At 27.5% G+C, this 27,989-nt stretch overlaps 1 protein-coding gene across 7 annotated transcripts in view; it reads right to left on the bottom strand.

Annotated features, from left to right (window-relative positions):
* Positions 1 to 27,989, bottom strand: part of Cip4 (formin-binding protein 1-like Cip4) — a 159,767-nt gene that overhangs the window by 91,042 nt on the left and 40,736 nt on the right. For 4 of the 7 annotated variants that reach the window (XM_065503120.1, XM_065503123.1, XM_065503122.1 and 1 more), the window contains exon 1: positions 7,652 to 7,716. The exons of 1 other annotated variant lie outside the window; for it this stretch is intronic. In XM_065503120.1, the coding sequence (XP_065359192.1) occupies positions 7,652 to 7,693 (42 nt within the window). In that variant the 5' untranslated portion in view covers positions 7,694 to 7,716. Of the gene's footprint in view, positions 1 to 7,651; positions 7,717 to 27,989 lie in introns of those variants that run through there. 2 more of the 7 variants (XM_065503119.1, XM_065503124.1) reach the window with 1 other exon arrangement.

Below are 27,989 nucleotides of genomic sequence, written 5' to 3'. Positions count from 1 at the left end.
AAAAATATTTTTTTTAGTTGGCACCACCACTTTACTGCACAAATGGCGGCAAATTAAAATTTTATGTTAATTTTGGTACATATTTACATGTTGGTGTTTTTAGTTCCCTGCTCCTTCCTTACTTAATATATATTTTTTATTTCAAACTGGATTCCCAAAATAAAGCATAAAAAATATTGCCTCACTTTGCTTGATTCTAGTTAAAAAGCGTTGATGAAAATTCAAAATGTATGACTTCATTTGCCAAGCCAACAGAAAGAAACTAATCAATAAATAAATAAAATAACAAGAAAAATAAAATGAAAAAAATGCTACAACTACAGGCGGCAAATTAAACAGAAACAAACAAACAAAAACAAATACTTTGAGTTCATTGACATGTTTGTAAACAAATTAAAAGGCAGTGAACTGCAGCACTGTGCAGTGTAGTTTATTTCAGTAAATAGTTGCATGAGTAACTTGCAGTTCAAACAGCAACTAAATGCTTTTTTTTATTTTAGTACATAATTTATTTTTATTTTTAGTTTTTTTTTGCAGCATTGACATGGTCAATCATTAAAAAAACAAGCAACCACGCAAACAAATTTAAATTGACATTAAAGCTTATGACAAATATAGTTTTTTTGCTTATTTTATTTAATATTTTGCTAATTTAGTAAAAAAAAACTATAAATTTACATTTTAAATTTAAGGGCGCCTGCTTGTCCTCCACCATTATTCCATTTATAATAAAAAGGGGGAGCGTTTAGAACAAAAAAAATTATAAAATTGTTCATAATTTTCAATGTTTTAAAGTCAATGTTCATGAAAAATATGTTTAAATGTTGGAAATTTAAAACTTTTTCTTACAAAAAAAAATAAAAAACTGCGTGCCTCGTTTGTAGCAATGACATTGCCTGCAAATTCCAACAAAAAAAATACACAACCAGCCATATAAAAAGTAACCATCGGCTACATAATTAAAAAAAACTGCATTAAACTTGGGTGTGATCAGCTACAAAATACTTTTTTTTCATGTTTAAATGTTGCATCGTCTCGCGTTAATGTTGCAGCAGCGGTTTCATCAGTCAATGATAAAGAACCAGCAACATAAAATGAAATATTTATATATATTTGTTGAATATGCATGTGTATGTTGCTGTCAAAAGGGAAATACATATAAAAGAGGAAAAAAACTTGTCAGTTTTTGCAACTTGACAACAGATGACACATCCATACAGTGTAAACGACAAGTAAATGAACATAAATTTAAGACATTTTTATATAAATCACGATTATGACAATCTAAGAGCAAGAAACTTGCTAGCTCTTTTTCATTTCATCACATTATGACATTTTATGCCATAATTTAGGCAAGGAAAGGTGGAAAAATTTCAATCAATTCAAATCAATCCTGGAGTCTGGAATATCATATATAGAATCATGAAAGGTTATAGATTTTCTATATGTATGAAACCAAAAATTGACAGTAGTCGACGAACTAATCAAATAAGGTTTAAAATTAGACAAAGAAAGGTGGGAAAAAATTCAAATAAGTCAAATCAATTCTGGAGTCTAGAAAATCGTATATAAGTTCAAGAAAGGCGATGTGCCATATAGATTTTCTATATGTATGAAACCGAAACTTGACAATAGTCGACCATTTCACCCTTTTTCTCAACGTACTTCTCTATTAATGTTTAAAATTAACACAAATTACCATAAAACTTGTACTTACGGCTCTAGGTCCAAATGGTCCCAAACATTAACTTTTCACTTTCTTTTAAAAAACCTTAATTTTTCTTAAGTTTATAAATATTGCCAATAAAACATACCTGTAAAGAAACCAAAATAAATAACAAAGATTAGTATTAAAATCATGAAAATAAACTATTTAACTTAATCAAATAAAACATACCTACAAAGTTATAAAAGCAAATAAATGCATGTGAAAATCTTTCTTTCTTTCTCAATTAACTAACGGCAATAACAACAAAATACCTATAAACTTTATTACGCAATACGTATGAATGTAATTTGTTTGCTTTTGTTTTTCATTGCAGCTTAAACAAAAAGTCTGGATCATAAAATAAAACAACACAACAACAAAAAAAACCCGTTACTAAATGAGTTTTCAAATAACTAACAGGCAACGGGTCTCTCAAGTCTCAAGCAGCTAACAAACAACATATAAGAAGTTTTAACCAAAATGGAGTATGAACACAGCAACAATAACAAAGATTTAAACATAATTTACAATAACAAATTATTGCTTGGAAAATGAATAAACTGCATGAAAAAAACAACAACAACATGAGAATAGAGCAATAAATAAACTGTAAATAAGAAAATAAACAAGCGAAAAGAATATGGAAGATGAGGAAAACTGAGAGAGAGAGACTGAACAAGCAATAATTGTTCATAGTGTTGTTGTTGATGGCTAGAATTTATTTTGCATTTTGTTGTTTATACAGGAATTTTTAAGCTAAACTTAACAACAAATTTACCAATTTTTCGTAAATTAATGTTTAAAATTTAATAGCAAAATATTAATATTTATTATAATAGCCATAGACAATAACAATAAATATGTTAGCTTATGATTATTGTCGATGCAGCATAAAAATAACAAAAAAAATGTTTAAAAAAGGACAAAAGTTTGAAGTAATAAAGTTTTCAGGCATGGAAAAAACATACAAAAATTTTTCTATAGAAAAAACTCTTGCACACATATTTGTTTATAGAAAAAAACTGTTACACGCAAATTTTCTATACAAAAAACTGTTATACATAAAATGTTCTATAGATATAACTGTTATATATGCAATTTTCCATACAATAAACTGTTATACATACAATTTTCCATTGAAAAAACTGTTAAACAGAATATATTTTATAGAAAAAACTATTATACAAACATTTTGCTATAGAAAAAATTTTTATACAAAAATCTTTCTATAGAAAAAACTGTTATATAAAAAATGTTCTATAGAAAAAACTGTTATACATAGAGTTTTCTATAGGAAAACTGTAAATAAAAACTGTAAAAAACAGATATACGCATTGTTTTCCATAGAAAAACTGTTATACACAAAATTGTCTATAAAAAAACAGTTATACATGCAATTTTTAAATAGAAAAAAGAGGTATACACAAATTCTTCTATAGAAAGAACAGTTATACAGACAATCTTCTATCAAAAAACTGTTATACATAAAATTTGTATTAAGAAAAACTGTTATAAGTACACTTTTCAATAGAAAGATTTCAAGGTTCATCGTTCATCAAACACCATTAAACAGTATAAGAACCAGTGTTTAAAAAACTGGACTATAAGTAGCAGTAGCAACGAAAAAACACAAGTAGTCTAGTTAAAAAATTAATAAAAACTCGGAGTCAATAATTACTACTACTACTGCTACCTTCACATTTTGGTAGCAGTAGTTGTAGTAGTACTAATAAAAGAAAAATTTTAAAGTAGCAGAGTAATTTATTTTCTATTGCTACCTTAAAAAAGAAAAAGTTTTGATGTAACAGTCATTAGTTTTTTATTAATTCTGCTACTTTTAAAATTTAGTAGTAATAGAAGTAGCAGTTGAGGTAGTAGAAGAAGTAGCAGTTAAGTTGAAGTAGCAGCTAAGTAGCAGTTGAGGTAGCAATAAAATAAGTCAAAAATAAAAATCTTCAGCCAAAAAAGTGTGTTGTTGTGAATGTATATTTGTGTAAGTTGGTTGTGTTATAAACAAAAGCTCGGCTTTTTTGTTATACTAACAGAAAACACGATCTTTCTGTTAGCAACACGAACATCTGAGACGAATAAAATCGAATAATTCTTTCAAACTCTCTCAAAACAAAAACAACACACAGTGTTTAATTCTGTCAATTTTGGTGTTATGACTGAAGATTTTCTTTTTTGACTACTTTTATTGCTACCTTAACTGCTGCATCAACTGCTACTTTACTGCTACCTTAAAAATTAAAACTCGATATAGAGCAGTAGCAATGATTTGTATTTTTATGCTACTACTCCATTTACAATTCATGTTTTATTACTACTGCTCTGTTAAGAGTTTTATATTTTGAAGGTAGCAGTAGTTTTAAAAAAACATGAAAACGAAAAAAGTCAAATGCTACTGCTACTGCTACCGCTACATACACTTTTTTGAAGCAGTAGTTGTAGCAACAGTTAAAAATTTGTTAGTTATCGTAGCTTTTTAAACACTGATAAGAACGACTTGAACATTGAAAGAAAACCTGCATCAGGAAGAAACTAGTAAGAGAGCTATATTCGGATGTGCCGAATCTTATATACCCTTCACCAAATTATACTTTAAACAAAATAAAAATTATTTTTTTTTTAATTGTTATGCAATTTTGTTTGTTCTAAATTGTTTTTTAATTTTTTTGAAAAAGTATTTTCCAATTTTTTTTTAATTTTTTTTTAAATTTTTATTTAATTTTTTTTTTTAAATTTTAATAAATTTTTTTTTTGAAAAAATAACTTACTACAGACTTATATACATCGTTGCAATGGACTTTGAAATATCTATCATTAGATATCTATATTGTCTATCCTAATGGCTTAGTAATCCAGATATAGATAAAAAATGGGCTAAAAAATCGATGTTGTCCCGGTTTTTTCCTTATATCTCAGCCATTTCTGGACCGATTTTGTCGATTTTAAATATCAAGCGAGCCGGAAGAATTCTCGATATATTGATGTATGAATCATGTATGTAAGTTATTTGAGGGCTACGGAAAGTTGATTTCAACATACAGACGGATAGACGTATATGGCTATATCGACTTTGCTATCTATAACGATCCATAATATATATACTTTGTGGGGTCGCAAATAAAAAATGTAGGAATTACAAACGGAATGACAAACTTATACACTGGTGCATATTCCTATAAACGCACTTAATTTTTTTCTGTATTTTTGTTATATCTTTGTTGTTCTCATCCAAAAGCAAAATTTAACTTTTTTAATGAGAGACAACTTAACGGTACTTTTTGAAAGTAAACAAGTTTTTTTCTTATTCTTGTTGTTTGCCTTAATTATGCGATCAAATGTTCTTGGTGCTATTTTAAGTGGAAGATTCGTATAAACACAGACGTGAAATTTATTTTTAAAAAAATACCAAAAATAATATATTATCAATTTTAGTTTTTTTTGAACCAAAGGTACATTTCTAATAGTAACATCTCAATTTACTGCAACTTTTTCTATTTGAATCAATAAATTTCATCACTTTTAAAGATGCCCAAGAGAACTTTTTTGTCCGATCAAGAAAAGATTCAAATTAAATTTTTTCACGACCAAGCATGTTCCAATAGAGAAATTGGACATAAAATCGATCGTTCGGAATGTGTGGTGCGAAATTTCTTGAAGAAAGGTCAAAATTATGGAGTTCGCAAACCTACAAAGGGAAATACAAAACTAACAAGAAGACAACTTAATCTAATAAAACAAGAAGCAACCCGCAACAAATTAAATAAATTGAAGAAACAAATAAAGAATAAATTGAATCTTCCAGTGACTTCCAAACACGTTGCACACATTTTACGAAACGATGAAAACATAAACTGTAAACCAATGCTAAAAAAGCACCATAAAGAAAATCGTCTAAAATTCGCAAGAAAATATATGAAATTTACAGATGAAAGGAAAAAAGGAATTTTCTCTGACGAAAAAAAAAATTAATTTAGACTGTCCTGACTCATACTCATGCTGTTGGAATGATTTGAGATGTTCGGATGTCAAAATGTAATTTCTGTGGTGGCAGTGTTATGGTTTGGGTAGCGTTTTCTGCAGTTGGCAAGTCGAAAATATGTTTTGTTGCGACAAAAATGAATAGTGCGATTTATAACTAACTGTTGGAAGATGCTCTTCTCTCATTTATGGATGAAGATTGCATATTCCAACAAGATAATGCTGCAATCCATGTTTCTAAGCAATCGAAATCTTGGTTTAATGAACATAGCATTCCTCTGTTGGACTGGCCGACTTGTAGTCCGGACTTAAACCCAATGGAGAACTTGTGGGAATACATGGCCCGTAAAGTTTATGCAAATAATGCCCAGAATGAAAGCATAAGTCTGGGAGGAAATTGATTCCAATCTGCTTAAAAAATTAGTGGAATCATCCACACATTATTAATAATGCTACAGTGGCCCATAAATTAAAGTGCGTTTATAGGAAAATACCCTTAAAAATTGCTGTTAATCTCGAAAATTAAGTAAAAATAAATAAAGTACAAATGAATGTTTTTAATAAACAAATTTGTAGCCCCCTAAATATGTTCATGTTTAATTTTTACATTCTTTTTAAAAAAAAGTAGTGTGCGTTTATAGAAATATGCACCAGTTTGCCACTCATGGCGAAGGGTATAAAAAAACTGGAAATTATTTGAATTTATAAAATGAGACGGTTTTTTGAACATGAAATAGTATTGAAAAATGACGATCGTATCTATTTTCCATCCCTGACTCACCTATATTAGTCTCTTGAGAGTGAGATAGAGAGAGAGGAGGGAAAAACATAGAATAATGCAGATATGAAAGAAATTCTCACACACATTGATGCAAATAATGTGAAGTTGTAATGTGAATTTTATAGTCATACAGTTGTGATTAAAATGTTAGTTAAAATCTATAGGCCATTTGATATTTTCCTTCCATTTATGTCTCGTTTTTTGTTAGAAAATATTTTATTTTAATAACAATTCTATAATGGAGACAAATATTTTTCCATCCGTTTTTCAAAATTTTTCTTTTTCAAATCTTTGGATACTCAAAATTACTCGAGTCTTTAGAAAACTTTAGTGTAACGTGTATCTTTTAAGTTTAATATTTAAATTTTAAAAACACTTTTGTTTTGCCCTCATCTGTGTCGCAAGATTTGTGCAATCGTAAAAACGTGAACATTAAATCAGATAATAAAGAAGTTAAAACTCATAAGAGTAGAGAAAAATATGGAATGCTAGTAAAGAATTTTACTTTTAACTGGTTTCTCTGCTTTTAGCCATTTAATCGGGACATTTAATGAATTGAAATAGAAAAAAGTGTCAATTTTGTGGTGAAAACTATAATGAAAATTTTAAATAAAAAATCACATTTTTATTACTATTACTGCTCTTTAGATTCTATTTTAAAACACGTCTTAACATTTTATTTGATTTTCTGAAAATAAATGACCTTGACAGTCTTGTAATGAAGAATTCTCTATAAAAAATGATTAAAAATTGTCGTAAAAAATAATACAGACATAATTTTCATTTATTACCTTCACAAAAATATCTTAAAAATACTTTCTATCATTACAAAAAGAACAGAACTTACGAGATCCTAGGTAGAATTTAACACAGTGATCGTACTCGATCTCTACTTCCGTTTTGCAAATTCTACTTCCTTTTTTGGTTCTTTGGAAGTTATTTTTACTGGGTTGTAAGTAATCGATTTAAATATTAAGAAATTTATGAAAGTTTCTGAACTTTGGACTTTTTATCTTGTTTTTTTTTTGGTTTGTCATCATTTATGGCTGTTGTTAATTTGAAAGATATTTTGAATATTTTTAAAAAATACCCCTTATAAGGCTTTTTAAAATATTATACCCAGCCATTTAAGACTGTTGGCTTTTACCTTACAAACACTAGAAAAAAATACTTACCCAAAAATCTTGAAACATGATCACTTTCTTTCTTTCCGTCATACGTTGTTAGTGGCGTTAAACCGTTTACCAAAAAAATATTAAATTGCTACAAAAGAAATTTATGAATAAAAACGAACGAACACCTGCCAACAAAGACACCATCAATTGCATTACACTATGTATTTCCTTTTAATACAAACGAAATGCAATTATTTTAACACTAAGAATTATAAAAATTCCATATAAAACATATAAAACTGGTCAAGAAAGTATGTATTGTACAAACAATTAACTTGAAACTAAATAAATAATTGGAACGTACTCGTAGAACTTTAATAAATTTAGACACAAACACTTTAAATGGAACGTGTGCGGTGCGGTTGGTAACTGCAATAAAATGCAATTTAATTGTCTTGTTCTGTCTGTGACTTCTGAATTACGTACGGAAACTAAAAGTTAAACCACACACCAAAAATGCATCTTGAAAATGGTCGTCTGTCTGAAAGCTACGACAAAAAGCAGTCGATTTACTGCACTTATCATGAGCAACAACAATTGTTTATTCTGTAAACGTTTTCTTTTGGATTTATAAAATGATTTTTTGCCCTAAAAAGTTAAATTATTTATCAGCGTCTGCTTAAAAAATGCATTTCTGCTTATTTACTCATATATTTGGATAAATATGTTTGTTATCTTACAATGTAGGCGACAAAACTGCAGACCACAAGGTTGATAAAAACAGTTTCTTATTGTAGTATTAAGGAGTGAGATCGAAAAATTCTTAACATACATATATGTTTATAAAAAAGAAACCACTAAACTTACAGCTTTAATTTTTTTTTTATTTGATTGAAATTATTATTACAATTTACAAAAAAAATTATTTTTATAGTTTTAATCACTAGTGATGAAATTTTGAACCTTTTTCGGAAACCCTTCCATTAACGTTTTTATAGTGCTTTCTGTCACTTTGCTCGAACATGTAGTCCATCTCCGTTTAAAATCTACCACACTTTTGGACACCTTTTTTGTACTCTTCAATTCTCTTTTAACAAGAGCCCAATATCTCTCCACTGGCCTTAGCTCCGGGCAGTTTGGAGGATTTGCCTCTCTTGGTACAAATACCACATTATTGTTCTTGTACCACTCAAGGGCTTGTTTGCCATAGTGACAGGATGCCAAGTCAGGCCAAAAATAAGTGGACACATTATGAAGTCTTATGAATGGAAGCAGCCTTTTTTGTAAACATTCCTTGATGTAAATTTCGGTATTTATAGAGCCCGTTGTAACAAATGAGTGGCTTCTTTTGCCGCAACTGCATATTGCTTGCCATACCAAGAACTTTCTGGGAAATTTTGTCTGCTTTTGGGTCCTAAACTTTTCTTCAACATTCCCTCGAGCATCAGCAACATAAAATTTTTGACCTGGAAGTTGCGAAAAATCTGCCAGAACATACGTTTCGTCATCCATTATGCAGCAAGAATATTTTTTTATAAAACTTGACTTCAATTTCCGTGCTCTGTTTTTGGCCTCTAAATTTTTAGTAGCGTTCCTGTCAGGAACTTTTTGAGCCTTGTATGTTTTTAAACCTGCATTAGCTTTAACTTTTCGTACCAAATAGTCCGAGCACTGAGCTAACCGGGCTGCTTTCCTACCGGATGTGTTGGGAGCTCTTTTGAAAATGCGTTCTATTTTTTTGGCTTTAGAAACATCATGTGGACCATTCCTTCTACCTGAACCAGGTTTTCTATCAACTGACAAGTTCTCCCGGTACTGTTTAATAACATTGGAAACAGTTTGACGGCAGACCTTTGTATGCTTGGCCAACTTTTTGTAAGACCAAGTTGGGTTTTGTTGAAAATATTTAATAATTTCAGTACGCACTTTTTTCTGGTCACTCATTTTAATCAGATTAACAAAAAAATTAATATAATTGACATTACACATAATAACTGACATGTTTTTCAAAGGTAACTTGATCAAAAAAAAATTCAAATAATACTTGGGTTAAAAAATGTAATGAAAAACGTGTGTTAAGAATTTTTCGATCTCACTCCTTATTAAAGAAGGGGTTTTCCCAAATTTTGTTGGGGTTTTGGGACTGATTTCCAAACGACCACCTCTAATAATTAGTGAATTATATATAAATAAATCAAAATGAATTTGTGTATAACAGTTTTTTCTATAGAAAAATTTGTGTATAACAGTTTTTTCTATAGAAAAATTTTTGTATAACAGTTTTTTCTATAGAAAAATTTGTGTATAACAGTTTTTTCTATAGAAAAATTTGTGTATAACAGTTTTTTCTATAGAAAAATTTGTGTATAACAGTTTTTTCTATAGAAAAATTTGTGTATAACAGTTTTTTCTATAGAAAAATTTGTGTATAACAGTTTTTTCTATAGAAAAATTTGTGTATAACAGTTTTTTCTATAGAAAAATTTGTGTATAACAGTTTTTTCTATAGAAAAATTTGTGTATAACAGTTTTTTCTATAGAAAAATTTGTGTATAACAGTTTTTTTCTATAGAAAAATTTGTGTATAACAGTTTTTTTCTATAGAAAAATTTGTGTATAACAGTTTTTTTCTATAGAAAAATTTGTGTATAACAGTTTTTTCTATAGAAAAATTTGTGTATAACAGTTTTTTCTATAGAAAAATTTGTGTATAACAGTTTTTTCTATAGAAAAATTTGTGTATAACAGTTTTTTCTATAGAAAAATTTGTGTATAACAGTTTTTTCTATAGAAAAATTTGTGTATAACAGTTTTTTCTATAGAAAAATTTGTGTATAACAGTTTTTTCTATAGAAAAATTTGTGTATAACAGTTTTTTCTATAGAAAAATTTGTGTATAACAGTTTTTTCTATAGAAAAATTTGTGTATAACAGTTTTTTCTATAGAAAAATTTGTGTATAACAGTTTTTTCTATAGAAAAATTTGTGTATAACAGTTTTTTCTATAGAAAAATTTGTGTATAACAGTTTTTTCTATAGAAATATTTGTGTATAACAGTTTTTTCTATAGAAATATTTGTGTATAACAGTTTTTTCTATAGAAATATTTGTGTATAACAGTTTTTTCTATAGAAAAATTTGTGTATAACAGTTTTTTCTATAGAAAAATTTGTGTATAACAGTTTTTTCTATAGAAAAAATTGTGTATAACAGTTTTTTCTATAGAAAAATTTGTGTATAACAGTTTTTTCTATAGAAAAATTTGTGTATAACAGTTTTTTCTATAGAAAAATTTGTGTATAACAGTTTTTTCTATAGACAAATTTGTGTATAACAGTTTTTTCTATAGAAAAATTTGTGTATAACAGTTTTTTCTATAGAAAAATTTGTGTATAACAGTTTTTTCTATAGAAAAATTTGTGTATAACAGTTTATTCTATAGAAAAATTTGTGTATAACAGTTTATTCTATAGAAAAATTTGTGTATAACAGTTTTTTCTATAGAAAAATTTGTGTATAACAGTTTTTTCTATAGAAAAATTTGTGTATAACAGTTTTTTCTATAGACAAATTTGTGTATAACAGTTTTTTCTATAGACAAATTTGTGTATAACAGTTTTTTCTATAGAAAAATTTGTGTATAACAGTTTTTCGATAGAAAAATTGTGTATAACTGTTATTTTTATAGAAAAAATATGTATAACAGTTTCTTCTATATTAAAAAAGTGTATAACAGTTTTTTCTATACAGAAAATGTGTGTATAACAGTTTTTTTCAACAAAAAAAATTGTGTATAACAGTTTTGTCTATAGATAAATTGGTGTATAAAGGTTTTTCTATAAAAAAATTTGTGTATAACAGTTTTTTCTATCAACAAAATTATGTATAACAGTTTTCTCTATAAAAAATATAAAAATATATAAATGTATAATAGTTTTGTTTATAGAAACAATTTCTACAACAGTTTTCTCTCAAGATTGGATTTGTTGTGTTAACTTAACCGCTTTTCAATATCTGTAGCCAGAAGTTCTAAACAAAACAAACATTTAAAAACATTAAACACTCCAGGCAAATTCTTAATTAATTTTTAAAAAATATGTAGGCTTTAGGTAAAAAAATTCCCCGAAAACCAGTTAAATGAAATTACACTCAAATAAAAAAAAACTCATTAACACATTAACTACATCTTAAAAAAATCAAAAACAATTAGACAAAATTCTTTTAGTCTTTCACTTTCCAGAATGAAGTAAAATGAAGCCACAGACATTTATCATTAAAATAAATTTACAAAATAAAAACCATTTAATGACAACAATGCAAATGAAATGTGGTTAGAAAGAAGGTTTGAGAAAATCTTTAAATAAAAAAAATAGATTTAAAATATGTACTAGTGGGCTGGCAACAACCATCGTCTAGAAACAAACTTTTTACAAGTTGCAACAAGTGATCTTGCTGATCATGGGAGTAACACCAGTGACAGCGAAAGAAAGAAAACAAAAACCAGAATGAGAACATGGGCAAGCAAAAAAAAACCAAGTATCAAACCATAAGATATAATAAGTAAATGTACGACAGAAATAGAAATTAAAATTAAACATGGAGCACAAAAAAAAAAACTGCAGAAACTACTTGTTAAGGAAATATATTTTTATTACAAAAGAATGAGAAAAAAAAAACGATCCACAAGAAAACCAAACAAGATAAAAATAATTGCAATGTGATTGCCGAGAGACAGAGTTATGAAAGAGTGAATTAATAGATAAGTGTCTTCAGTAGGCATTTTTCCCATAGATAAGTGTCTTCAGTAGGCATTTTTCCCATAGATAAGTGTCTTCAGTAGACAGTTTTTCTATAGAAAAGTGTCTTCAGTAGACAGTTTTTCTATAGAAAAGTGTCTTCAGTAGACAGTTTTTCTATAGAAAAGTGTCTTCAGTAGACAGTTTTTCTATAGAAAAGTGTCTTCAGTAGACAGTTTTTCTATAGAAAAGTGTCTTTAGTAGACAGTTTTTCTATAGAAAAGTGTCTTCAGTAGACAGTTTTTCTATAGAAAAGTGTCTTCAGTAGACAGTTTTTCTATAGAAAAGTGTCTTCAGTAGACAGTTTTTCTATAGAAAAGTGTCTTCAGTAGACAGTTTTTCTATAGAAAAGTGTCTTCAGTAGACAGTTTTTCTATAGAAAAGTGTCTTCAGTAGACAGTTTTTCTATAGAAAAGTGTCTTCAGTAGACAGTTTTTCTATAGAAAAGTGTCTTCAGTAGACAGTTTTTCTATAGAAAAGTGTCTTCAGTAGACAGTTTTTCTATAGAAAAGTGTCTTCAGTAGACAGTTTTTCTATAGAAAAGTGTCTTCAGTAGACAGTTTTTCTATAGAAAAGTGTCTTCGGTAGACAGTTTTTCTATAGAAAAGTGTCTTCGGTAGACAGTTTTTCTATAGAAAAGTGTCTTCGGTAGACAGTTTTTCTATAGAAAAGTGTCTTCGGTAGACAGTTTTTCTATAGAAAAGTGTCTTCGGTAGACAGTTTTTCTATAGAAAAGTGTCTTCGGTAGACAGTTTTTCTATAGAAAAGTGTCTTCGGTAGACAGTTTTTCTATAGAAAAGTGTCTTCGGTAGACAGTTTTTCTATAGAAAAGTGTCTTCGGTAGACAGTTTTTCTATAGAAAAGTGTCTTCGGTAGACAGTTTTTCTATAGAAAAGTGTCTTCGGTAGACAGTTTTTCTATAGAAAAGTGTCTTCGGTAGACAGTTTTTCTATAGAAAAGTGTCTTCGGTAGACAGTTTTTCTATAGAAAAGTTTCTTCGGTAGACAGTTTTTCTATAGAAAAGTGTCTTCGGTAGAGAGTTTTTCTATAGAAAAGTTTCTTCGGTAGACAGTTTTTCTATAGAAAAGTTTCTTCGGTAGACAGTTTTTCTATAGAAAAGTTTCTTCGGTAGACAGTTTTTCTATAGAAAAGTTTCTTCGGTAGACAGTTTTTCTATAGAAAAGTTTCTTCGGTAGACAGTTTTTCTATAGAAAAGTTTCTTCGGTAGACAGTTTTTCTATAGAAAACTTTCTTCGGTAGACAGTTTTTCTATAGAAAAGTTTCTTCGGTAGACAGTTTTTCTATAGAAAACTGTCTTCGGTAGACAGTTTTTTTATAGAAAAGTGTCTTCGGTAGACAGTTTTTCTATAGAAAAGTGTCTTCGGTAGACAGTTTTTCTATAGAAAAGTGTCTTCGGTAGACAGTTTTTCTATAGAAAAGTGTCTTCGGTAGACAGTTTTTCTATAGAAAAGTGTCTTCGGTAGACAGTTTTTCTATAGAAAAGTGTCTTCGGTAGACAGTTTTCTATAGAAAAGTGTCTTCGGTAGACAGTTTTTCTATAGAAAAGTGTCTTCGGTAGACAGTTTTTCTATAGAAAAGTGTCTTCGGTAGACAGTTTTCTATAGAAAAGTGTCTTCAGTAAAATTCATTATCGAATTCTTTTACCAAACTGTCAAATTAAGATTTTGACATACAACCACACAATTGTTGTAACTTTAAGTGTTTCTCTAAGTTTGCTCCTTCTCAAGAAGAAAAACAAGAAACGGAAATGCAAAAAAAAACGAAATACAAAAATAAAACTCCAAACAAAAACAAACAAAAAAAAAACATCATCAAAATGAGATAAAAAATATAATAATACAGTCAAGTTAAAAAACAGAAAAAAAACAACAATTACACCACATTTGGCATAAAGGAATTATACAAAAAAAAATTACAAAATTCAAACAGGGAAAACTGACTGTAACAAAAGCTTAAAGCTGTTGAAATAGATCTCGTGAAAAACAAAAAAAATAAAAACAATTTAAAACAAAAGTTACTATGTTACTAAGGCTTTTTTCTGAGCTGACACAAACATACAAACAGAGGCAGCCTGGCAGGCAGGCGAGCAGTCAGTCATTCAGCCAGATTATTGGTTTGACTGCTAATAAAATAGATTGAGGCTGGTCGAATCATTGCAGATATTTGTCTTGTCATTGGGGTACAAATGATTTGGCTGGAAATTTGCTACAGTGTTTGTCTTTCTCTCAGTATTATTTAGTCAGTTTTACCAGCCAGTGTTGAAATTACTGACTGGTTTGTTGCATTTTGCTCTGCAAAATTGTTGCAGCCGATAGATGGATGCTGTTGTTATTGTTCGTAGTCGTAGTAGTTTAGCAAAGTAGTGTGACCCATTACAAAGGCGTTGTTTTATTTCTATAAGATGATGATTGTTGTTGTTGCATGCCACACTACACAACAACATGCCTGTGAATTCCCAGTAGTTTGACTTCTTTTGGTCGACCAAACATCAGAATGTGGCTGGTTTATGTCCAAGCAACGAAGCAACAATAACAACAGCAGCAGCATTTACAACATTGCTACAAAATGTAATGAAAATATGGCCAAGGAAATACCTGCATATGAAATTTCTAGTTATAAATATGCGCTGCAAAGGCATACTTCAAAAATGTAAGGCTAATTTAGCGATTTCTATTGCTAACAACAGTTTAATAATCAACATTTTTAATAAAACGACCGCCCAATACACTATTCTATAGAAAAGTTGTTGCAAAAGTCACTATTCGTTGCTAGATAAGTGTCTGGCAAAGACACTTCCTATTCTATAGAAAAGTGTCTGGCAAAGACACTTCCTATTCTATAGAAAAGTGTCTAGCAAAGACACTTCCTATTCTATAGAAAAGTGTCTAGCAAAGACACTTCCAATTCTATAGAAAAGTGTCTAGCAAAGACACTTCCTATTCTATAGAAAAGTGTCTAGCAAAGACACTTCCTATTCTATAGAAAAGTGTCTAGCAAAGACACTTCCTATTCTATAGAAAAGTGTCTAGCAAAGACACTTCCTATTCTATAGAAAAGTGTCTAGCAAAGACACTTCCTATTCTATAGAAAAGTGTCTAGCAAAGACACTTCCTATTCTATAGAAAAGTGTCTAGCAAAGACACTTCCTATTCTATAGAAAAGTGTCTAGCAAAGACACTTCCTATTCTATAGAAAAGTGTCTAGCAAAGACACTTCCTATTCTATAGAAAAGTGTCTAGCAAAGACACTTCCTATTCTATAGAAAAGTGTCTAGCAAAGACACTTCCTATTCTATAGAAAAGTGTCTGCCAAAGACACTATTCTATATAAAAGTGTCTAGCAATGACACTATTCTATATAAAAGTGTCTAACAAAGACACTATTCTATATAAAAGTGTCTAGCAAAGACACTATTCTATATAAAAGTGTCTAGCAAAGACACTATCTATAGAAAAGTATCTGACAAAAGAATATTCTATAGAAAAATGTTTAGCAAAGACACTATTATATAGCCGGACACTGTTATATAGAGAAGTGTTTAGCAAAGACACTATTTTATAAAAAATATCCTCTAGAAAAGACCTATTCCATAGAAAAGTGTCTGTCTGTCAAAATTTCATTGTTTTTAATTCTCCACTATTTTACAAAACTGCTTTAATTTCCAGTTAATAAAAACTGACAACACTGTTTTCAGCAGCAAAACTTGAAATTGTTTAAACGAGTGTTAATTATTTTTTTTTTTTTTTTGTTCACTTTACCCCCAGTTTACATGAAATTCTCAACAAGAAATTTTTCATTAAAAAAAACTAATAGAAAAAAATCAAATCCATGTAAACTAGTAAATGCAGTTGAAAATTTAGAAAATTTATGTAGCAAACGGAGAGGAAAAAAAACAAGTACAAAATAAAAGTTAATTAAAGACTGACTTCTCATAATAAAACGTATTGAAATTAATAATTTTTAAAATAAACCAGTGCACGGCACTAAGTTACTAAATGTATTGTAATGTTGCATAAAACAAAAATTCGAATAATAAATTTCTTTCCCTTTAAGTAACATTCCTGCTGTTTCCTCCTACATCTGAATACTCTCTATTGCGTTCGGCCTTTGTTGGCTATGAGTGCCGACTACTGATAAAAATTTAACGCTGCTCAGCAGCTAGATTTTATATTATTTTTACAAATAGTTTTTTCTTTAAAATTGTTCAATTATAATTTGAAAAAGTATGTGTATTTACAAGAGAATTATACATGAATTAAGCACCACTTGATGTTTAGCGAACAAAGCAAGTCTGTCTGTCTTAGGATTGTTAGTTGGCTAGATTATTAGTTGAATTGTAATTAGAGGCAGCTGGATATGAAATTAATATGAGAACAAAATGATACACGTAAATTGAGTCCAAAATTAATAAGATTTGAAAGGTGGTAACTTTTGACATAGTGTGGTGGCTCTTTCTGTGTTTAAATTTGACATTTCCACAAACAGTATTTTGAAAGCCTAACTCCTGCTCTATTACTATATATAAGTTTGTCATTCCGTTTGTAATTTCCACAATATAATTTTCCGACCCTATAAAGTATATATATTCTGGTTCCTTATAGATAGCGGAGTCGATTAAGCCATGTCCGTCTGTCTGTCTGTCCGTCTGTTTGTTGAAATCAATTTTCTGAAGACCCAGATATCTTCGAGATCCAAATCTTTAATAATTCTGTCAGACATGCTTTCGAGAAGTTTCCTATTTAAAATCAGCAAAATCAGTCCACAAATGACTGAGAAATGAGGAAAAAACCAGGCCAACCTTGATTTTTGACCTATTTTTTACCTATATCTGGATTACTATAGCCAATATGGATCATTAATATAGACAATATGGATATCTAATGATAGATATTTCAAAGAAGTTTGCAACGACGTATATAAGATCATAGTAAGTTGGACCTACAATGGGTCAAAATCAGAAAAAAATATTTTTTAACCCGATTTTTTTTTTTCAAAAAAAAAAAATTAAAAAACAAAAAAAAAATTTTTAAATTTATAAAAAAAATTTTTTAAAATTGAAAAAAAAAATATTTCCAAAAAATAAAAAAACAACTGGAAAAAGAAATTTTGTTTACCTAAAAATATTTAAAATTTGTATTTTGAAGTATAATTTGGTGAAGGGTTTATAAGATTCGGCACAGCCGAATATAGCTCTCTTAGTTGTTTTTTATTAATATGAATAGCTTTACTTTAAAAATTAATTACAGCTTATCAATTCAAATTAGAACAATTTATTATTTTTATTTATTATACAAATTTATACAGACTTTAATGGAAAAGGAAATTATTGTAGATACGAAAGAGAAGTATAAGAAAAATGAAGCAATGAATTAAATAAAGAACTTACTTACATATTGATATAAATTATAAATGTGTCATACTCGATTTATCAGAAAATAAACACAAATAAAAAGTAGAGAAGAAAAGAGAAAAACAAAGTACAAGTAAAAATATTTATTCTAGAAAAAAAAACTAAATAAACTTTTATAACACATTAGGTGATCGTCTATTAGTCAGATCATAAATGATGATCAATATCTTAGTAATGGATAAAATGAATCTAAATTTAACTATTAATTAAAAAGGTTTTATAAAGTTTGAAAATAGAGTCCGTCAAACCAGTAAACTTGCAGGCTAGATTTCAAATTGAAAACCTTTATCAAACATTATAAAAAAGAGAGACTAAAAAGGTTTGTATTTCTCAAGCTTTAAGAGAGGTTTCAGATTACAATTTGGTTGTGTGTTTGCTGGGTTAAAAGAGTCAACTATTTGTACCAGGGAAGGAAACGATTTTTTCCAATATTTAGAAACTACAATTATGAAAAAAATCAAAATAAATACTATATTCCGGATCTTTATAGATATCGGAGCCGATATTGCAATCTCCGTCTGTATGTGGAAATCAACTTTCCGTATCCCCCAAATAAATTACATACATGATTCATTTATCACTATAACCACCATAGACCCGGTTCGGTTGTTAAATTCGGGAAAATCGGTCCACAAATAGCTGAGATATAAGCAAAAAACCACAACTACCTCAATTTGTTACTTATTTTTTATTTATATCTGGAGTACTAAGTCATTAATATAGACAATATGGATAGATATTTCAAAGACATTTGCAACGGCATATATGTATAAGGCCACAGTAAGTCGGACCTACTATGGGTCAAACTCGGGAAACATATTTTTTAACCCGAATTTTTTTTTATCAAAAAATTTGTTGTCATAAAATTATTTTTACTAATCAATTAAAAAAAAATTATTAAAAATTTCAAAAATAAATTTTGAAAAAAAAATTTTGAAAAAAAAAATTAAAAAAAAAATTTTGAAAAAAAAATTTCAAAAATAAATTTTGAAAAAAAAATTTCAAAAATAAATTTCAAAATTAAATTTTGAAAAATAAATTTTGAAAAAAAAGTATGCAATTATAAAAAAATGTCACTATAAATTAAAACAAAAAATTTAAATCTAAATTTTGAAAAAATTTATTTTATTTAAATTTTATTTACCTAAAAATATTAAAAATTTTATTTTAAAGTCTAATTTGGTGCAGGGTATATAAGATTCGGCACAACCGAATATAGCTCTCTTATTTATTATATGTAAAATATGTAATGTTTAACATTTCCATCCCTGATTTGTTGTAAAACTGATACACACGCACACACACCCAGCAAGATACAATTTCATGAGAATTTTATCATTAAAAAATACAAAATATATATAAAGAAATACAAATAAAATATGTACATAGAAAAACTACCATCAACCGAGCAGTAAGTAGTTGTAGTAACTTCCGTAAAATGTTTCTGTGGTTTTTGTTTTTATTGTTGGTTTCTCAACAATTTTATTTAATTTACAGTGACAGAAACTAGATTAAAGGGGATAATTTTCAATTCAATTTCATTAAAGGGATAATTTTCATTAAAATTAAGACCTAAGGAAACATTTTCAACAACATCCACCAATAAATAGTTAATATTTCTTGATATTTTTATAAAAAAAAATCATAAATATTAAAAAAATTGACCTTTGACCCCAAACAAATTCAAAAAATTTTTACTTGTACGTAATATTTTCTACTGAAATATTTTTCTTAAATTACATCAAAATCCTGGAAAAAAAAATACTTAATATATTGAATTTTGACCCCTGCTCTAAAATACTCAAAAATTTTGATCTCTGACCTCGGCTCAAATTTTTGAAAATCCCCCAAAAAAAATTTAATATTTCGTTTTATTTAAAAACAAGTAAGAGAGCTATATTCGGCTGTGCCGAATCTTAAAAATATTATTTTTTTATATATTTTTATTTAAACAAAATCAAAAATTTTTTTTTTTAATGTTTTAAAATTTTTTTTTTTCCAAATCGTTTTTTAATTTTTTTTTAAAAAAGTTTTTTCAAAATTTTTTTTTTTAAATTTCTTTAATTAATTTTTTTGGAAAAAGAATTTATGACAAAAAAAAAATTTTTGATGAAAAAAAATTCGGTTTAAAAATATATTTTTCCGACTTTGACCCATTGTATGTCCAACTTACTATGGACTTATATACGTCGTTGCAAAGGTCTTTGAAATATCTATCATTAGATATCCATATTGTCTATATTAATGACTTAGTAATCCAGATATAGGTCAAAAATCGAGGTTGTCCTAGTTTTTTCCTTATATCTCAGCCATTTGTGGACCGATTTTCTCGATTTTAAATAACGACCGAGCCGGAAGAATTTCGGAGATATTGATGTATGAATCGTATGTAAGTTATTTGGGGGCTTCGGAAAGTTGATTTCAACACACAGACGGACAGATGGACATGGCTATATCGATTCCGGTATCTATAACGATCCAGAATATATATAATTTATGGGGTCGCAAATGAAAAATGTGGAAATTACAAACGGAATGACAAACTTATATATACCCTTGCCACTCATGGTGAAGGGTATAACAAATAAGAGGCTATATTCGACTGTGCCGAATCTTATATACCATTCATCACATTATACTTTAATATAAAAAAAATATTTGGAATTTAAGAAAAAAATAATTTTTTAAAAAAAAATTTCTTTTAATTTTTAAATTTATTAGTGAAAAAATTTTGTGGAAAAAAATTGTTGATGAAAAAAAAACTCGGTTTAAAATTTTTTTTCGCAAAGGTCTTAGAAATATCTATCATTAGATCCAGATATAGATCAAAAATAGTTCAGCCATTTGTGGACCTGTTTTCTAGATTTAGCTAGAATAGCAAGTTGATTTCAGCGATTCAGAATACTTTGTGGGGTGCCAAATGAAAAATGTATAACTTACAAAAGGAATATTATTTCGTTTCATCAAAATCCTGCAATAACTTTTCAATATTTCTTCTTATTTTTGAAAAATCGCTAATATTCAAATTGTTGACCTTTGAACTCGGCTGTGAAAAATAAATAAAGATGCCAGATTTCGCTCAAGTATTCAGTATTTTATATTTTAAAATTTTAATTAAAAATCTAAATTTACTTTTACAAAAAAAATTAATTTCCCGAAATACTCAGAAATCATTTAATTTTGATTAATGTTAGGCAAATGTATAATTTTTGGAATTTAATTAATAAAGTTTAAATATTTGTGTAGGGTCTTTGTATGAGAAAAATGCATGCAATTTGTAAAATTTCTTGTTTTTTTATTTTGCATTTAATTACATACCCAGACAATATAATTGTGTAGTTTTGTTCTTAAAGAAATTAAAACTAAAAGAAAGAAAAAAATCAAACAACTTAATATGTAATTATAATTGTATGTAACAGATTGAAATATTTTTACTTAAAGTTATTCTCCAGATTTGATATGAGATTTTGATAAACAACAATTTTTAGCCCCATTTTACAATACCTATCTGGTTATATTTTATCGTGACGTTATGCTGACAGTTCTCTTACAAAAATGATATTAACTGGAAGTATATCGTTACAAAAAACAATAACAAGAGTTTCAGAAAATGGGGCTAAATATATAAAAAATTAAAGAAAATAGTTCCCTTAAAAAAATTGAGTAGGTATTTAGAAGTTTTCCTAAATTCTATAATTCAAAATATAGAAATAAATAAATAATTTACTTTAGAATTAAATTTATCAGCAATTTCTGAATTGTTTTACAGCATTTATAAGAAAATTTCACTGTATTTTAATAATAAACATATAATCGCTTTACAAAATGACTGACTGACTGATTAACTACTACATATTTTCCCTTTCAGTTTTTTGTTTGTTTTGTTTACATTTTCTCTTTTAAATAAGGAGTGAGATCGAAAAATTCTTAACACACGTTTTTCATTACATTTTTTAACCCAAGTATTATTTGAATTTTTTTTTGATCAAGTTACCTTTGAAAAACATGTCAGTTATTATGTGTAATGTCAATTATATTAATTTTTTTGTTAATCTGATTAAAATGAGTGACCAGAAAAAAGTGCGTACTGAAATTATTAAATATTTTCAACAAAACCCAACTTGGTCTTACAAAAAGTTGGCCAAGCATACAAAGGTCTGCCGTCAAACTGTTTCCAATGTTATTAAACAGTACCGGGAGAACTTGTCAGTTGATAGAAAACCTGGTTCAGGTAGAAGGAATGGTCCACATGATGTTTCTAAAGCCAAAAAAATAGAACGCATTTTCAAAAGAGCTCCCAACACATCCGGTAGGAAAGCAGCCCGGTTAGCTCAGTGCTCGGACTATTTGGTACGAAAAGTTAAAGCTAATGCAGGTTTAAAAACATACAAGGCTCAAAAAGTTCCTGACAGGAACGCTACTAAAAATTTAGAGGCCAAAAACAGAGCACGGAAATTGAAGTCAAGTTTTATAAAAAAATATTCTTGCTGCATAATGGATGACGAAACGTATGTTCTGGCAGATTTTTCGCAACTTCCAGGTCAAAAATTTTATGTTGCTGATGCTCGAGGGAATGTTGAAGAAAAGTTTAGGACCCAAAAGCAGACAAAATTTCCCAGAAAGTTCTTGGTATGGCAAGCAATATGCAGTTGCGGCAAAAGAAGCCACTCATTTGTTACAACGGGCTCTATAAATACCGAAATTTACATCAAGGAATGTTTACAAAAAAGGCTGCTTCCATTCATAAGACCTCATAATGTGTCCACTTATTTTTGGCCTGACTTGGCATCCTGTCACTATGGCAAACAAGCCCTTGAGTGGTACAAGAACAATAATGTGGTATTTGTACCAAGAGAGGCAAATCCTCCAAACTGCCCGGAGCTAAGGCCAGTGGAGAGATATTGGGCTCTTGTTAAAAGAGAATTGAAGAGTACAAAAAAGGTGTCCAAAAGTGTGGTAGATTTTAAACGGAGATGGACTACATGTTCGAGCAAAGTGACAGAAAGCACTATAAAAACGTTAATGGAAGGGTTTCCGAAAAAGGTTCAAAATTTCATCACTAGTGATTAAAACAATAAAAATAATTTTTTTTGTAAATTGTAATAATAATTTCAATCAAATAAAAAAAAAATTAAAGCTGTAAGTTTAGTGGTTTCTTTTTTATAAACATATATGTATGTTAAGAATTTTTCGATCTCACTCCTTACATACCAAAATAATCAACCATTTAATGCAGGAATACCGTTACAATTTTTCTCAATGAATAACAACAAACATCTTAATATATGCAGCAACATTGTAAACACTAATACTCTAATAAATCTTACACATATATAAAATTTACTTAATAATAGAGAAAAAACAAGTGGAAGTTATAAACAAAACAAACCAAAAAAAAAATTTGCATTACAATTGTGTTTGTTTTTTTTTTTGTTGCTTTTTTTTGTCAGATTTTAATGAAGTGAAAACCAGCAGCATTTGTATCACAGAAAATATGTTTTTTTTTTGATATTTTTATATCGTTGATGATGTTTTTTTTTAGTTTTTATGTATTTAATAATAATCATGTATATTTTGTTGAGGTTGTTTCTTTTCTTTTCTTAAAATTATACAAAATGTTTGTGCTTAAAAAAACAAAAAGTTAGTTTTCTTTTGTCTTCCATTTGTTTTTTTGTTTATAAAGATTCTCATAAATTTTTTTTAAGTGCACTATAAAAATAGCTAATAAAAACCATACAAAAGTGGAGTAAAATAGAAGAATATTTGTTATGAAAATAAAAGTTTTTCGAAATGACGGTTAAAAAGTGAAAAATAAAATATTGGTTGAATAAAAGAAATTGAACTCTAGATATGATAATTTGTTTGATAGAAAGTGAAATTCTTGAAAAAGTTGTAGAATTTAATGGTTTTTTATTGTTAAACAAAAAGGTCATAAATTATTGACCATCAAATAGTTTAAGAAACAAGCTTCAAAAGCTAGAAAATATGAAACTTAATCAAAATTATTGATTTTATCAAAAAGCTGGAACAAAATAAGATAAAACTTTAGTGCCTAATTATATAGAGGAAACAATTGCACAGTTACGGACCGTAACTACTCCTAGAACTGTTTAACTCTTTGCGGTTTAGTGGTCGCTTTACTAACCACCTTTTCTATAGTCTTTAAAACATAGTTTATTGGCATCTATTGGCATTTTTCTAAACAATTACATTTTTTAAAGTCATCGTTTATGTTTTTTTGCAAAACTTTGCCGAAAAATTTTATTATAATGATTTTTAATGCCAATCGCCACGGTGGTTAATAAACTAACCACCTCATTCCACAATAAGGTGGTTTTTTATGTTTCGATTTATTTTTTATAATAAACTAACCTCGATTAAAGTAAAAATACAATTATTTTGATTTTAAACTTATATGCCGTAGCTGAAAGGGTTAATGTACTGTATAAATATGTCCTACTAAGAATTAAAATGATCTGATATCATTAAAGTCTAGTCTACACTGTCCTAGAGAATTTATATTTTCTATTTCTTGTTTTCTTAGCTGTAGAGTATTTCATAGTCATCACTGCCTTATAAAGTTCTCTTACTTGTTTCCTATTATTTTTATTTAGTTAAAAAGAAAATAATAAAACGAATTTTCTTATAAATATTAAACTCATGCGTATTATTTTAATTATTCCAGTGAAATTTCTTGTTGGTTTATTATAAATCAATAACGAAAGATAAATATTGCTTTGATATTAAAGAAAGGAAAAATACAATTCAGTTCTTTTGTTTATAAACAAATTCAAACAGAAATCAGTGAAAACAAAAAAATAAAAATTAAAACGCAAACAAATTTTCAAGATTAAATTGGGGGTCATAAAAAAATTAACAAAATGTGTTGAATATTTTATAATTATGTGAATGTAGTAGGAGGAAAGGGTGATTGATTGATTAGAGAATGGAATGCTATCGGTAAGCTATACAATATTTTTTATGTACACAAAACTACGAAATAAAATAGAAAATAAAGGGAATTATTTCTCCAAAAATTGTTTATTATACCCTATAATATTAATTTGCTTTACATGCATCTACAAATTATTTAGTTTCACTAAGTTATAAACAAAAATAATTTATTTACCTTACAAACCTAATTCCCTGTAAGCAGTATTTCCTTCTAAATGCATTCGCAAGCTATTGAAGCAAAAATCTGATATTTTTGCATCATAAATATTATTTGTTAAATATTTTCCATTTTCTTGTACAGAAATTTCTAGTGATTTTTTTAAAAATGTATATAAATTCATATCTTAAATGTTATTTATTTTTATATCCATTTAAATAATCTGTATGGCACACTAAAAAATTTATCTTATTTTCATTTTATTTTCTTTCCATTTTTATTCCATCTTAATGAAGTGTATTTAATTGGTCACAAAGATATTTGGGTTAAGTAGTTGGGTTGACTGTGTGAATTATAGCAAATAGTGGAGAGTAGATAGAGGCAGTCAGACTGCATCAAGTGCGACCGTATAATAAAAAACCCACAAAAAACAAACTATATTAAATCACATTTTTCAAATATATATTTCTTAATAAATTGTGACATTTTTCTTAAAATAGCAAAACAAAAACATCATAATGAAATGTAATCATTTTAGTTAAAGATAACAAACAAACAATTTTAGTAATACAATTTACTATGTTTTGATAGTTATGTGTTATGTGTTATGTAGTAATGTGTTTTTTTTAAATGAAATTGAAAAATATTTATCATTGTTGTGAAATTTTTATCAAACTATGTATCTAAAATTATGGGTAAAATAATGAATAATTAACAAATGGAATAAAAATTTGTAACAACCATCACAGAATACCTAAAAATGCCAAGAATTATCACTAGAAATGTAAATTTGAAAGAATTATGAGATATGGTAACTTTAAATAGTCCAATCTGGCAACACCGGCTACTAGTCAAGCCTTTATTGTGGCTTTCTTTCCCCTCCCTCTCTCTTTCAAAAAATTCAATGTTGTCAATTGTATTTACACAGATTTATACTTACGAATTATTGAAAATATTACGCAATTTTGAATGCTTACCTGGAAAGAAATTAAATAAAATAAATAATTAAACTTTTATTGCAAAATATTAAATGAAAATTGTATATTATTCAAAAAAAAAAATATGCAATTAAAATTAAATCTTCTAAAACTGATTTAATTTCTATAGAAGATAGTGATAGATACAAAATTGTCTATAGAAAAAAGTGTCACACACAATTGATTCTATTAAAAACTGTTATACACACATTTTTCTATAAAAAAAAAACTGTTATACAGACACTTTGCTATAGGAAAAACTGTTATACACAAATTTTGCTATAGGAAAAACTGTTATACACAAATTTTGCTATAGGAAAAACTGTTATACACAAATTTTTCTATAGGAAAAACTGTTATACACAAATTTTTCTATAGGAAAAACTGTTATACATACATTTTTTTATAGAAAAAACTGTTATACACACATTTTTCTATAGAAAAAACTGTTATATACAAATTTTTCTATAGAAAAAACTGTTATACACAAATTTTTCTATAGAAAAAACTGTTATACACAAATTTTTCTATAGAAAAAACTGTTATACACAAATTTTTCTATAGGAAAAACTGTTATACACAAATTTTTCTATAGGAAAAGCTGTTATACACAAATTTTTCTATAGGAAAAACTGTTATACACAAATTTTTCTATAGGAAAAACTGTTATACACAAATTTTTCTATAGGAAAAACTGTTATACACAAATTTTTCTATAGGAAAAACTGTTATACACAAATTTTTCTATAGGAAAAACTGTTATACACACATTTTTCTATAGGAAAAACTGTTATACACACATTTTTCTATAGGAAAAACTGTTATACACACATTTTTCTATAGGAAAAACTGTTATACACACATTTTTCTATAGGAAAAACTGTTATACACACATTTTTCTATAGGAAAAACTGTTATACACACGTTTTTCTATAGAAAAAACTGTTATACACACATTTTTCTATAGAAAAAACTGTTATACACACATTTTTCTATAGAAAAAACTGTTATACACACATTTTTCAATAGAAAAAACTGTTATACACACATTTTTCAATAGAAAAAACTGTTATACACACATTTTTCTATAAAAAAAACTGTTATACACACATTTTTCTATAGAAAAAACTGTTATACACACATTTTTCTATAGAAAAAACTGTTATACACACATTTTTCTATAGAAAAAACTGTTATACACACATTTTTCTATAGAAAAAACTGTTATACATACATTTTTCTATAGAAAAAACTGTTATACACACATTTTTCTATAGAAAAAACTGTTATACACACATTTTTCCATAGAAAAAACTGTTATACACACATTTTTCTATAGAAAAAACTGTTATACACACATTTTTCTATAGAAAAAACTGTTATACACACATTTTTCTATAGAAAAAACTGTTATACACACATTTTTCTATAGAAAAAACTGTCATACACACATTTTTCTATAGAAAAAACTGTCATACACACATTTTTCTATAGAAAAAACTGTCATACACACATTTTTCTATAGAAAAAACTGTTATACACACATTTTTCTATAGAAAAAACTGTTATACACACATTTTTCTATAGAAAAAACTGTTATACACACATTTTTCTATAGAAAAAACTGTTATACACACATTTTTCTATAGAAAAAACTGTTATACACACATTTTTCTATAGAAAAAACTGTTATACACACATTTTTCTATAGAAAAAACTGTTATACACACATTTTTCTATAGAAAAAACTGTTATACACACATTTTTCTATAGAAAAAACTGTTATACACACATTTTTCTATAGAAAAAACTGTTATACACACATTTTTCTACAGAAAAAACTGTTATACACACATTTTTCTACAGAAAAAAAATGCGATAGACAATTTTGCATAGAAAATATAGTTTGTTATACAAAAAAGTTTATATATGTACATATATTGGGTGTATGTTTTAAAACCAAGCAAGAGAGCTATATTCGGCTTTGCCGAATCTTATATACCCTTCACCAAATTATACTTTAAAATAAAAATTTTCAATAGTTTTAGGAAAACATTTTTTTAACATTTTTTAAAATATTTTT

This window comes from Calliphora vicina, chromosome 3, assembly GCF_958450345.1.
Source record: "Calliphora vicina chromosome 3, idCalVici1.1, whole genome shotgun sequence".
In the NCBI taxonomy this organism is placed as follows: domain Eukaryota; kingdom Metazoa; phylum Arthropoda; class Insecta; order Diptera; family Calliphoridae; genus Calliphora; species Calliphora vicina.
This window is presented reverse-complemented; position numbering and strand designations above follow the sequence as displayed.